This window comes from Oryctolagus cuniculus, chromosome 5, assembly GCF_051225735.1.
Source record: "Oryctolagus cuniculus isolate XC-2025 breed Fujian yellow rabbit chromosome 5, ASM5122573v1, whole genome shotgun sequence".
In the NCBI taxonomy this organism is placed as follows: domain Eukaryota; kingdom Metazoa; phylum Chordata; class Mammalia; order Lagomorpha; family Leporidae; genus Oryctolagus; species Oryctolagus cuniculus.
Window position 1 is genome coordinate 124470845 of NC_142871.1, and position 14079 is coordinate 124484923.

The window sequence follows — 14079 nt, forward strand, 5'->3', positions numbered from 1 at the left end:
TTCGCGACTGAGGAGGGTGGTGCTAAGGGTGCCCGCTGTCCAGAGCTGCTGTGAATGTTTCCACTCTGGTCCTGAGGAAAGGGGGGTGGGTGCTGTTACCAAACTTAGGGACACGTCGGGGCTTTAGACCAGAGCCATCAGGAGGTATTCTTCAGAAGCCTGAGAAAAGCCGCACTGGGACAGAGGCTAAGAGCAGAAAGCAGGGGGTGAGGGCACAGGGAGAAGTGTGTGTGGAGAGGCCAACGCCCAGAAAATGAATATATATAAAGACTTTATTTAGTATACAAAATACTTTCTTATTCAAAAGAAAGACTTAAATACCCCCCACTCCCCCCAAATACATCACTTTCTTACACTTCTCTATTTTTTTCCAAACTTCTTGAAATGTGGTTATAACAGGAAAAAAAAATAAATTTATGTTTCCAAAAGATAAATTTTAACAAAAGAAACGTGTGCAAGTGACCCTCAAGGCCGCAGTAGAGGAAGCCTGAGGCTCTCCCACCTGCGCCTTCCTCAGGTGTCCGGCGTGAAGGGGCCACGCGCCGTCTGGGAGCCCCGGACACCACCAACCTGAGGCTGTGAGAAGGGGCATTGGAAGGGTCCGGGTAGAGTGGCTGCAGGCTAGGCTGCACCAGCCGTCCAGGCTCGCGTGCAAGGCCATGTCCATTCCCGGCTGAGCTCTCTCGCTGAGTTTGCGAGGCTCTGGGACACAGGCATGCGGGGAGTGTCCCTTTGTCCCAGGCGGCCCGGCCTCGCCAGATCAGTTGGCATCCGGGGAATCGGGCAGGGGCTGCGGCGGGGGCCCCAGGGACGAGGCCAGTTTGGTGAGGGCCCTGGCTATGACGTCCAGGTGCCCGTTCATCGTCCGCAGCTCCACCAGGATGTCCCCGACGTTGGCCTCCAAGCTCGCGGCGGCAGCGGCGGGCCGGGCGCAGGGCGACGGCGAGGCGCCCGGGTCCTCGGCCGCCTCCTCCCTGCCCGCTGCTCCGGGGCGCGGGCCGCGGCCCCTCTCGGGGCCCTGGGCCGGCGCCAGGCGCTCCCGCTCCTCTGCCCGGACGCCGGGAGAGGTGGCCGAGGGGCAGGCGGGCAGCCAGTCGAGGCGCGCGGCAGCGTCAGGAGAGGTGGCCACCACGGCGTAGAGGCCCGCGCGCCGGGGAGCGCCTGGGCCAGGGGGCGCGGCGGCTGCGGGCAGCGGCGGCAGCAGGGCGGGCAGCACGGCGGCGGCAGCGGGGCCGGGGGAGAAGGCCTGGGGCTCGCAGGAGGAGGCGGGCGACGGCAGGGCGGCGGTGGAGGGGCCCGGCTCCTCGGAGGAGAGGAACAGGGTGGTGGAAGACTGGGAGTCCAAGGTGCTGGGCTCTGAATCTGTCAGGGAAGAAAGGAGAGAGGGGTCACTCCGCAGTCCTGCCCGCCAGCGTTTGTGGGAGTGCCCGGTGTGTGCGCCCGGCTCCGCGCTGGGTACTCAGGGAGAGGGGATTTGTTGGCTGTCCCCAGGGCCCTGGTAATGTGGTCAGGCGGGGTGGCGTGCGGTGTGCCACGGAAGCCAGGAGTGGTGCTAGAGAGGGCAGCCTGGGGCACGGGCTGTCCAGGGAGCTAAGAAGGGGTCCCGGGCAGGGGACCAGGGCGCAGTTTATCCAGAGGCAACCTGGCCCAGGGCAGTAGGGAGAAGACCGGAACAGAAGGCCTCTTCCCTGAGCTTCCCAGAAGCGGGAGGTGTTGGACATGACTGCTCCACTGCCTGGGCAAATCCAGAGCCTCAGCCTGAAACCAGAAAGCGTTCAAGGCCCACAACCTGAAACCCTTCGTCGTGTTGGGCCAGAAGAGGCCCTGGGACCCCCGGACAAGCCCCATCCTCCTTGGGGACTTTCATTTCCCCCATGGGACGAGGTCAGGCCCAGTGATCTGTGGGACCAGCTGAGTCCACAGTGGGCCACACCTGAAGACCTGGGAGCGCTTTCCACACCTACCTTTGTTCTCCCCTAATCTCCCGGGCCTCTGGCTAGAAAGTGGGCCGCAGCTCTTTGTGACTGGTACGGAAACGAGGTTTACCAACCTCAGATCAAAGGCTCCACATCAATGCACAGGGCCCAGTTGCCACCTTTGGTGGATGGTCCATGCTCGCGCTGGAAGCGGTTCTGAGCCTTCCCGGAGCCAAGTCTCTGAAGCCTCCCCTCCACGCCTACCCCCTACCAGCTCCAGTGTCTGGGCTGGGTTCTCCGCATTGTGCATGTGGGTGTCCACCCTTACGCCCCACCCTGGAGGGAGTCTGGGCTTTTCAAAGGCAGAACTGCTGAGTACCTCTGCTTATTATGTTGGAGAGAGTGACATGATGAAAGAGGCCGTGAGTAAACGCATCTGCCGCCGCCGCATGTGAACACGTGTGCTCTCCTCGTCATGGGTGAGCTGCTGCTCGGCTGGCGTCTGGCTGAGGCTCGGAGAAGCCCTTGGCAGCGAGTGTGAGCTCGGTTCCTTGCCTGTCCTAACTCCGGGGGCCTCACAGAGCTCTGGGAATTCCATCTGGTGGGGCCAGAGGGGCAGCGATTCCTCACGTGACAACATTGACACGGAAGCCACCAGTGCGCCCGAGGCTTCTCTGACAGGCATTTCATGGGCACTTCCTGCTGTGTCACAGAACTGCCTCTCCTCCACCCAGATGAAAGTCCCCCCGGCCTCTGTGGTGAGCTTTTGTAAACCAAGAACCACAGACACTTCTAGAACTATAGCTATGCTGAATTGAAAATGATTTTTAAAAATCAAAAAAAAGAAAGAAAGCAACTCCACAAGCTGCTCTGTTTTTACTTGAGAAAGATATCAGTGAGCTTCCCAGCAACTCCTGTAGCACACGAGAGACCTGTGTATTCAATCAAACGGAAGTCTGGCTTGTCAAAGAAAGCGAGCCAGTACACAGAGTGTTCTGGGGCAAGGCCATGGTCTTCCCCTGGGCGATGGCAGATCAGGGCTGGGGCCCGAGACCCTGGCTTTCTGACTGGCTCCCAGGTGATATGAATCCCGCTGGTCTGAGGACCACACTTGGAGTAGCAAAAGGGGGTGGGACAAACGCATGAACTTGGCAATAAGGCAGAGGTTCATGATCGGAGAAACCAGAGTAACCATGGGGTAGAGAAGCAACCTGGAAGCCAATATGATCATGAAGGTAACCACAGAGATGAGGCGGATTTGTCCGGGCTGCCAGGGGTGGAAGAGTGGTGACCCGCCATGAGCTTAACAGACCCCGGAAAAGTCCCAAATGGAGACGTGCCCGCTGATTGCAGAGGTATTCTGAAGCAGCACACCCATTCTCATTATTTCAGCTCAAAGTTCACGAGTGAGAGCTGTCGGGACCCTACCCAGCTGGACCGGTGAGTAGGACCGAGAAATAGAAACCCCTTTTTCGTAGATGCATCCCTGCCTAGAACTTTCTCCTGGCTGTCGGGAAGCTCTGGTGGCAGCCCTGCTCGAGCTGAAATGTGAGGCAAATGACTGGCAGCTCTCTCCCATGCAAGCAGGCACTCATTTTCTCTTTGAGTGGGTGCAGGGCCTTTGCAGTCAGCATCAGTTTTGTGCATCATGGTGGGGGCTGTCAGGTGCACGGGGCTGAGTTCATCAAACTGCCTAATTCCCTCCGCTGCCTTCTGCGTGTGACCTCCGGATAATTTAGGCATCTGTTGTTGTTGCTAACTAGGAGGCTAAGCCTGATGAAAACGAGGACATTGCTGATTTCATTCTCTGCTGCATCACCAGGAGCTAGTCTGCTCAGTAAACTGGTCAAATCAATGCCCATACAATCATCTTCCACGTGGAAACACAACTCCACACACGATAAACTGATCCAGCTACACATCGTGGGCCATTCGGTGCTCTGATTATTAATGGTGCCCGTGAGGTATTTGGGGCGTGCCTATACCGCAAATAGATCCCTTGTTTGTCTCATATTCACCTGTAACGGAGCACCCTGTCCTCTTTTCTGGCAACCTTTTAGGAAGTCAGCGTTTCCATCTTGTTTCATTGATGAGGAAACTCAAGCAAGAGAAGAGCTAAGAGTGTTCACAGAATTTCAGAGTTAGAAGGAACCGCTGCTGTAGTCTGGGCTCACTGCTTAAAATGCGGACAATTGAGAGAAAGGGATTTGCTATTTAGTGACATAGTGAAGAACAGAACTGAGAGCAGGGAGAACAGACACTCCTCCCTCCTAGTCATTCCTTCCTGATCACTCGGACATGCAGCAAGTGTGTATTGAGGGCCTTCTGTGTGCCAGGTGCCCTAGAAGGCTCTGGAGACACAGCTGAGCCAGACAGGGTCTCCCCCCCAGGAAGGAGCAGACAGGGCCATGTGCCCCCCATGCTCCTACAGGCTGTCAGGCGTTCAGATTGGGCAGTGATGTGACAGAGCCACACAGCAGATGCCAGTGGCGATTTAGTTAGCACTGATCTGTTCACGGGCTTTAAGCCTCACTCCATTTGGGACTTTGCTTGGGTCTCTTAAGGTGGTCTGTTACAGTGGAGGTTAACTAAATTTCAGTGATTCTTGTTCTCCATTCCAGTTCTAGAAAGATCATTGCCAAAGTTGATTGTGAAAGAAAACTGTAGTCTCAGTCTCTCAAAAGAACTGCAAGTTAAAATAATAAGTTGCAATTTTTCACTCAGGTGAGTACTTGCTGTGGCCAGCATTACCAGGAGACAGGTGGTCGACTGCAGTGTGGTCAGCCGGCCACTGTGTGGAGTGGGTGGGTGCAGCCTTTCCAGAAATCAGCTGTGATGCATGTGTTCCATTGCTTAGTGAACAGAGGCAACCCCCCAAGTGGTGTCAGGTGATGGGCTCAGCTGCTAATACTAAAGATGGGGAAAAAGCACGTAAAGATGCGAGAGGTGATTTCCTGAACTTTCTAGAATCTTCAAAGATTCCTCCAGTGACCGTGCACAGATACGCCTCCTCTCATCTGCAGAAATGACTGCTTCCTGCCAAGCTGGCATGTCAAGGCTGTCTGACTTTGTGGCTGGAAGCTATGCAGTTTGAAAGGTGGAGCTCTCTTTTCTATATACCATTTTTATACCCAGCTGGCATATACCCTGTTGTCACCACTGATACCTACCAGCCAGAGGACACCTGTGGAAGAGGAGGAATATGCTAGCAAGCTGTGGGAACCTGAGATTTATTTGCAACAAAACCCTTCCAATCATGACCCTAAAACCTGGTCTTCTCACTGCCTGCCCCTTCTCAGGAAATGGCCTTCTGTTTGTTCAACCAAGTACCCAAGGCTATGCTTGACCCCTCTCTTTCCCTTACTCCCTAAGCCCAGTGAACCAGCAATTGTTGTCAGCTCTATCTTCAAAATATACCCAGTCTCTGAACACCTTCTGTCCCCAGGCACTGGCCCAGCTGCCAGTGCTGGGGAAAATGGCTCTCCTCAGTCCCATGCCAGTGTTTTCTTATCCAGACCTGATGCCTACTCAGTTTGAATGAATTCTTTAAAATTATCCATTTGCTTGACTGTATCTCCCAAGCCCTCCTGGCCACCGCTTATCACTTGTTCCAGGAAATTCCTTTGCCTAAGTCCTGGCCCTCTTTTCTATGTACTTTTTAAATAATATCAAAGATTATTCACTGATTCATTCAACAAATACTTATTTGAATACCCATAGCATGCCAGGTAGGATGCTCCATTGTATGCAAAACCAGGCCTAAACCCTGCCCTCGTCTAGGGGCAGAAAATAATCAAATGATTGTACACACCAAATATGTCATTGCCACCATGATGTGACCTGTATGTGAATGGCAGAAACCCTCTAAAACACAAGGCTTCCTACCTAAGGAAGGCTCCCTGAGGACATGCTGCGTGAACAGAGCTCTGAAGGCTGCAGATAAGTGGGCAGGGAGGGAGGGTGCTGACATGGGAGCAGGGCCTCTGACAGGAAGGCGTGTTTCAGATATGTGGACACCCATGTGAGGTGCCAGCATCTCAGGCAGTAGCTTTACTGGCTACGCTACCATTCCGACCCCCGGCTTGCATTCTGAAACGTTCACCTGTCTACCAGGGGTGGGGTGGAGGCATTCACTGGGAAGGGTGGGGCAGACAGAGTAGGAGAAATTAGGAGGTTGCAGCTGCAGCTGAGAAGTGACAAAATGAGGGTGGCTTTTGTAGCCGTGGTGACACTGGAGAAGCAGAGGAGATGTTCTGGAGACAGCTAGGACGTGGAAACAATGGGACTTCCCGTCGGCAGGGATATGGCAGGTGGGGAAAAGAAGATCTCAGGGAGGCGGGTGCCCTACCTGACTGCCGCTGCAGGGCAAGTGTGCAGAAGTCCCGACCCCAGAAGGGACGGTTCCCTGCCTCGTTCTCTGGAGGCTGGCTGGCCGCCTCCCAGCCCACACCCAGCCCTCCAGCATAGCTCAGACTGACACACCTCACCAGCGGCATTTTCCCAAGAGCCTGGAGGGAAGAGAAACTCAGTGGCCTTGGGGGACAGGCGGCTGAGAGGCCCGTGGGATGAGGACAGCCCTGTCTGCAGGAGAAGCCAATCTCTCAGCACCGCAGCTGGGCCCTCGCCTTTGATGGTTGGAACTTGGCTGAGTTGCTGCCCTCACTCTGCAGAACAAACCAGCATACAAAAGGCAGGCCGGAGTGTCTGATGAACTCAGCCCAATAATATTCACTTCTTTTATTTTCCAGGAACGTCATGAGACCCACAGGGCAATCGTACAGTTTTAAGACCTGGTGAGTCAAGTCTACAAATACCTCTGACTCAGTCTCATCCCAAGTTCTCACCAGGCATCTCCCGTGAATGTGGCTCACTCAGCGGGGGAGCTGGAACAGGCCAGCCCCCGCAGTGAAGAGGAGGCTTGGTTTCTTGGGTTTAGAGTTTGGAGAGGGAGCGGGTGAGAAGGGCTGAGATTCCTAACTTGACACTGACTGTGCTCGCCATAAGAGCCAACGTGTATTGAGTGCTTAATAATCAATCCACGCCATGCTTGACCGTTCTGTTCCTTATGGGGAACTGCGAGCCCACTGGCAAGCCACTGAGGAAACTGAGGCCGAGCTGTGTGCCGTACCCTGCTTGCCTGCACAGAGCTGGGATACGAACCAAGGCAGCTGCTGCCCAGGCTATCGCGTGGGGAGGGGGAGATGAGGAGGGCTGAGAAGGCAGGCGGCCGAGGGCCTGCCGCACTCCAGGCCTGTGCTGCACCACCTTCTCTGTACGTGAAAAGCACCCGGGGCCTGGGTTCATTCAGAGTATCCACGGGTGCTGCCCAGGCACCCTACGCTGTAAAAGTTCCCATAGGCAGCTAGGGACTGCTCAGAGAAAGTGGTTCCTGCATTTTCTCACGTTAACCCAACCATGACCCCATACCCATTTGCCAGTGTGGAAACTGAACCTCCCAGAACGGGTGCGGCTTAGACAAAGCCCATGGCTGACGAGCCTCCTGCCTTGGTCTGCGTCTGGCTGCTCCCACTCCAACCCCTGTGCTCATTCCTGTTCATTCCATTCCCTCTCATGGCGTGGCGTCTTCCATTTTGAAACTGTGTGAGTTCTTGTATACAGAAATCTCTTCTTCGGTTTGTATCTCCTTTGCTCCCGTCCAAGCGCTGGCCCAGGGGCTGCTGAAACCATGGTCTTAGCTACATCCCGGGCTCTGTTACAGGCAAAAGTGCCAGGCTCTCCAAAGAGGTGTCCAGGAGCCCTGGCCAGGATGTAGGCTGGCCTGGCACCACCAGCCTCCACAGCCTCCACCCCTGCGGGCCACTAGCGGAGGCTTAGCAGGCCCAGCCCTGGGGCAACCCTGGGTTTCCAGCCATGTTTGTGACTTCCCATTCACCTCTGTGTAAAGCATCCAGCCGCTAATTTCCTGGTGGCTGAGGGTTGAGCTAATGGGAAAAAGTGTTCACCACCCATTGAGCTAATAAAACAAAATTGCTGGGAAGGGAAAAGGCAGCCACAGGGGACAGACTGAAGCAGCCAGAAGGCACTCCAGCCTGAAGAGTGCACTCAGAGCAGGGAAACTAAAGAAGTACAAGCAGGCACCTGTGCGGCCATGCATAGTGCTTATCCTGCCTTCCACTGAGGAGCACACAGGCCCCTCTCATCTGTTGGCTGTGGCAAATAAACGCAGTCTGTCCCGACAGTGGAATATTATTCAGCCTTTAAAAAGGAAGGTCATTTGGATACAGGCTAACACAACATAGATAACCCATGAAGGCACTGTGCTAAGTGACTGCAAGGTGCTCGCCAAAGTCAAAGCGCAAAATATTGTACAAGTATGATTTCTCTTGTCTGAAGTTCCTGGAGTAGTCCTGGTCACAGACACAGGAAGTGGAATGCTGCTTGCCAGGGGCCGGGGGCAGGGGAGGTAGCGTTTAATGGGTACAGGGCTTCAGAGGAGAAGGATGGGGAAGAAGATGGGTGGGGGTGACACTTTCCCAACAGTGTGAGTGGGCCTCATGCCGTGGACCGTACACTTACGAATGCTAAGAACGGGGGCAAGTGTTCGGGCCAGTGGTTAAGGCACCAGTTAGGACTCTTACGTCTCACGGTGCTCTGGCTCCGGATTCTGGCTTCCAGCTAATGTGAGCCCCAGGAGACAGCGACGATGACTCAGCTAGTTGCGTACCTGACACCCACACGGGAGACCTGAATTGAGTTTCTGGCTCTTGGCTTTGGCTCAGCCCAATCTTGGCTTCTGCCAGCATTTGGGGAGTGAGCCAGCAGACTGAGGAGCCCTCCTCCCCCACCCCACCCCTGTTGCCTCTCAAATAACTTAAAAACTTCAGTGATGAAAATGGAGAGCTGTATGTTGTGTATATTTACCATAATTAAGAGAGAGAGAGAGAGAATGACACCCTAATTCACAACTGAGCCAAGCGAAATTGAAACAAGAGCTACGTATGGCATTTCCACAGATGTCCATAACATGGGAATGCAGAAGAACTGCTGAAAGCTGCGAAAGCTACAGATCAGATGAGGGGCAAACCCCACAAGGGGCCGCTGAGACCAGGGATCGCCGACCCAGTCCCCGAGCCTAAACACAAATGCGTCCTCAAAGATGTGTCGTTTTCCAGTCATCAGGGGGAAAACGTCCATGGTGTGGCCGCACGTTGGAGAAGAGTAAACTCTAGCGTCTAACACGCTAAGAACCACTGTCAGGCCCACTCTGCTTGCATGAGCAAGATCATGGCCACCCTTCTAGCATTTCACAGCCAAGCTGCTGGCTCCTCAGCGCCGAGTATCCCCAGTGGCACACTGGGCACGGATACCAGTCAAGAGCACCCTGATTCAGGTCATCAGCCAAGAGAACCGCCCCCCCTGCACGCTACACCCCACTCCCACTGCTCCTGGAAGGTAGGGACCGCCTCCCACCTCTCCCCTCTGCCTGGGACGCTCTGCCCCGGGGTGGCTTCCTGGCTGTCTCCCTCATCGCCTCCATGCTTTGTTCAGGGTCACCTTCTCCAGAGCCTTCTCCTGGCCACCCCCTGCCAACCCCGCTCCTCTTCATCAGCTTTCAGACACTGTCACCACCCTCTCACATCCGTGGGGCACCCCAGGTGCAGGGAACCACACACACAAACCGGTGAGGCTTGGGCGATGGCGGCCTGCCTTGAACACAGACAGCAGTGGCTGGAATGAAGGCTGCACAGGGCCGCAGCCTTTCATCAGATGGCTTCCGAGGTCACCAGGACAGAGGGCAGAGGGAGCTTGTCTACCAGGCTTAGGAAGCTGCACTTTGGCAGGCAAGGGTGCGCCATCAAAGCATTTTAAGTAGGGGAGCCATCAATTAGATTTGTGTTGTTAAAAGGTTACTCTGGTGGTCGGCGCAGTGGAGGCCACACTGGAAGCTTGAGGCTGGAGGCTGAGACCAAATGCAAAAGTAACCTCCTGGATGTTGAATGAGTTACGGTGACATTACAGCACAGAGGAACAGGGGAATGAAGTCCATCCAACCAGTATTAGAAGCAGTTAGGGCCAGTACTGTGGCACAGCGAGTTAACGCCCTGGCCTGAAGTGCCGGCATCCCATATGGGTGCCAGTTCTAGTCCTGGCTGCTCCATTTACAATCCAGCTCTCTGCTATGTCCTGGGAAAGCAGTAGAAGATGGCCCAAGTTCTTGGGCCCCTGTACCCGTGTGGGAGACCGGGAAGAAGCTCCTGGTTCCTAGCTTCGGATCGGCGCAGCTCCGTCCTTTGTGGCCAATTGAGGAGTGAACCGTCTGATGGAAGACCTCTCTCTCTCTCTCTCTCTCTCTGCCACTCCTCTCTCTGTAAAACTCTGACTTTCAAATAAATAAATAAATCTTTAAAAAGAAAGAAAGAAAGAAAGAGTGTTTTAAAAAAAAGGAGCAATTTTTTTTGTTTTTTGAGTTTGTTTGTTTTTTTTTTGGGTCTAGGAATAGATTGAGCTTCAGCAAAAAAAAAAAAAAAAAAAAAAAAAAACTTTGCTGCCACCCTTTGTGACAACGCCTTGGATGCTGGCTGCAGCCTCCATCAGGTTGGCCACCCTCGGCCTTCGCTGCATCACCATTCAGTAGAAGCCAGCATGGGTTTTATGGGATTGTTTGTTAGGCCCCGAGCCAAGCTTTTCTACTCGCTCAGGCAGGGCTGCTTTGCCAGCTCCTCAATTGGCTGTTTTTGACGTCTAGGGTGTGAAAGATATCTCTATGTGTCTCCGTGAGCACACCCAATCTGGAAGGAGACGCGCAGGACGATATATAATATTTTTATGTGATGTCTTGAAGAGCTGTTTATACAACCCCTATATTCTTTGGCATGAGTATTTCTGTAGCATGGAGAAAGGAAGAGACAGGACGAGAAAGCTGCTCTGACACCGCAACTGGCTTTGGCTCATGAAGCAGAATTCAAAATAGATTATGTTCCTGAGAGATGCCTCCAGGGTTGAACAGTTCCCAGATCAACTCATTTAATCTTTCCCCCTGCAGGGTCACTCACCTTTGAACTTCACGGTTCTTTATAAACTACCCATTACAAAAGAACGGTGAGGGACAGCACAGCACTTCCCTGGGGAAGCTGAGTTTCCCTGCCACCCCCCAAACCCCAGAGGTAGCGCTCAGCAAAGGGGCCATCTCCTTGTAAAAAGCAGGCTGCTTGATGAACTCGATGGTGAGGGCCGCGTTGTAAAGATGGCATCTGGCCTTTAACAAGGCCAGGAAGCCCGGAGTGGAGCCAGCTGGGTAGTCTGAACAAACCCAAGAATATTAGAACCCCGGGGTCACATGGAGGTGGGACGCCTCCAGGAAGGCAGGCAGGAGAGACAGTCTGGCGAGGGGCTGGGGAACAACTGGAGCCCTGCACTGCCAGCTCCGTGTGGATAAACAAGAGGGATGGGCAGAAGGAGGGGCAGCTCCGCGGGGCAGAGGGTAACTCTGTGCCTGGCCACTCGGGGCTGCCCTGGGTCCTCTTTGCACCACGGGGCTCTGGGAGCTCTATGGGCAGCCAGGTGCGGCAGGTGTACGGCTCAGCCAGCCAGAACAGGCAGCTCAAAGTTGGTTCCACGACACCGCCTGAGCACGCCCTGGCCCTGCACTGAGGAAGGAAGCTGTGGGACACGCCATCTGGGAGAGGAGGAGAGGTGATGGCCCCCATCTCCCGAAGCAGGCAGCAGCCTGGTTTTTGGACAAGGATGTTCAGTTTGTCAGGGGCAGAGCAGAGGAAATAACTCAGGCTCCTTTGGGGGCCCTCCGTGGTTTCCGGGAGCATGGTGACCATGCCCAGCCCTGCACACGCTGGCAAGCATCTGTGAACTGGGTGAGCCTGTTGCCTGAGCAGTCCATGTGGTCCCAGGAGCAGCCCCCTGCTCTCAAAGGCTGGCTGGTGCTCCTGCTGTCTGCTACCGTGCATGACCATGGCCCCCCCTGCCCTGAGGAGCAAACAGTCCTAAGGATGGCAGGACCAGCGAGGGCTCTCTAAATGTCCTATCCGGGCACTTTTCCTGTGCAGTCCTTTGTTCTAAGAATTCCTCTGAGGCCGGACCTCCCAGCCTTGCCACTGTGTCTCTCCCTCAGGAAATCTTTTCTAATTTGGGTCCGAGCTCCCCTTTCCTGCGTTCCATGCCATTCTTCCTAATGATAACCTTTCGTGCCAGCCTCAATTATATACAAAGCTCAACTGAGCAGCCCCAAGTCTAAATTTGGCCCCGTCCATTGGAAATGGAGCCTGGGCATCATGTTTGTTTCAAAAGGGGGGGATGCTAACTGCTCCCCATCAGGAAACAGCCACGGAAGCAGGCCGGGGGCGGGGTGGGGGGGGATGCCTTTTGCAAAAAGAAAAGTCTGGAATGAAGAAACAGACCAGCACTGGCTGCCCCTGCTCACCGGGGCTGGGGGCTGATCCTGCCTCTTGAGCCAGGCCTGACGGCCCTGCCACAGGCACGCAGAGGCGACCGGTGTGCTTTGATTTTTCCTCCAGCCTGACCCTACCTTTGCTCTCACTGCAGGGTTAGCAGAGGGTGAAATGAGAGCATTCGCCAGGAATTTCCTGACTTCTGTGAATTTTTCTCAAGATCTGGCGGTGAGTCAACGTGATGCGCTTGTGACACATGGTAGAACTCGCAGCGGCTCCCCCTCCCCTCTGGGACGCCACGAAAAGCCCCTCCCTGCTGAGTGACTCAGGGTGAAAATCCGGAGGACCCCCCCCCCGCCACACACTCACCCCCACCCCAGCTCAAGCTCCATGCCCACGGCAGAGCAGAGGAGCTGGGGGACATTAGAGAAAGATCTCTCCGAGTCTCTGCATCTCGCCCCTTTCCCAGGTTCAATGGTTTCTCTATTTTGAGCATGTGGAGCCTGGGAGGAGGGAGGTGATGAGAAGGGGGACAGAAAAGAAAGGACAAGCACTGCTCGTCAGACTTACAACATCTGACGAGCGCTGAGAACCCCCGAAAAGGCCCCTGATGAACTGGACGGGTAGGCAGGCAGGCCAGTCGCTCCAGTTTTATTGATGCTGACAACCCATCCAAAATACTCAAACACAGCAGATTAATTACAATTGCATGTGTGAGATGTCTGCCTATCACTTGCCAGAGGAGAACAGCTAGGACCAGTCTCCGCCAGGGGTGGTTTGTAATCAGCACCCCCGCCCCCCGCCGCCCCGCCGAGTCTGGGAGGCACAGTGACATCCTTCTGAAGATCCTAGGAGCAAACTTCAGCCAGTGTTCAAAGGGGGCTGCTCAACATGGGGAAGGCATGGCCCCGCGCGGGGCTGCTGGGACAGAAAAGGGTGTGCTTTGCGGACCGTCGGATGCCACGCAAACAGCGAGAGGTTGTCGCCGCTGCAGTCGTTGGGGTGCACTCGCTCAGCACCTTGCAACCAAAGAACGTGCAAGGCTTTCATAAGCACAGCCTAGAGTCTCTAACACCCTTGTGGGCTTAGGGGCAAGGACACTGCATAAGTTGCACTGGGCACTGATGACAATACGACTTCCCTTGCCCGAAAGCCACAGCACCAGGAGACCCTCTGTTCTCACTGTGCAGAGCCTGACTTGGGGAGGATTATCCCCACATGAAGCCAGAGTGTGCTGAGGGGAGTGACCCTGTTTCTCTTCTCTGGGGCAGTGAGGGCGACTCCGAATAGGGACAACCAGAGGCTTGCAGGGACACCAGCCAGGCTTTGAGAGCAGGGGCTGCTCCCAGAAACCAGAGTGGGCTGTTCTGCAGCTCCCTGCGGCTCACGGCCCAGGCTGTCCCACCTACTTGAGCCCAGCTCACTGTGCCACCTGCCAGACCTGGTTTCCGAGGCCACCACGCAGCTCTCACATGCCCTGTTGTCATGGGGGTAAGGAAGATCAATATTTTCCAAGGCTCTCGCAGCCCAGATGAAGAAGGTAATTTTCCTCTTCCTCCCTTCCCCCCACTCGGCCCTTCACCCTGGTCTCTCTTGCCAGGTAGAGATGGTGACATCATCAAAAAATACAACTCTTCAGTTTCCTTTTCCTTCTGGAAAAAAAAAAAAAAACACTTTGAACTGCTGCTTCTTATAAAAGCAAAACAAGGGGATAAGCTGATGTCTAAAAAATCTTAGTGAACTTTGATCTTTATTTTTTAGTATAGAAAATCATACTTTTATTTTAAATGTATTGACCT

At 54.6% G+C, this 14079-nt stretch overlaps 1 protein-coding gene across 4 annotated transcripts in view; it reads right to left on the minus strand.

Moving 5' to 3' along the window:
* Window positions 1-255: 255 nt before the first annotated feature.
* The window catches only part of RUNX2 (RUNX family transcription factor 2), a 359432-nt gene continuing 345608 nt past the window's right edge, over window positions 256-14079 (minus strand). For 2 of the 4 annotated variants that reach the window (XM_070074031.2, XM_089333873.1), the window contains one exon: window positions 631-1362. In XM_070074031.2, the coding sequence (XP_069930132.2) occupies window positions 761-1362 (602 nt within the window). In that variant the 3' untranslated portion in view covers window positions 631-760. Of the gene's footprint in view, window positions 1363-14079 lie in introns of all 4 variants that reach the window. The other 2 variants (XM_070074039.2, XM_089333877.1) reach the window with 2 other exon arrangements.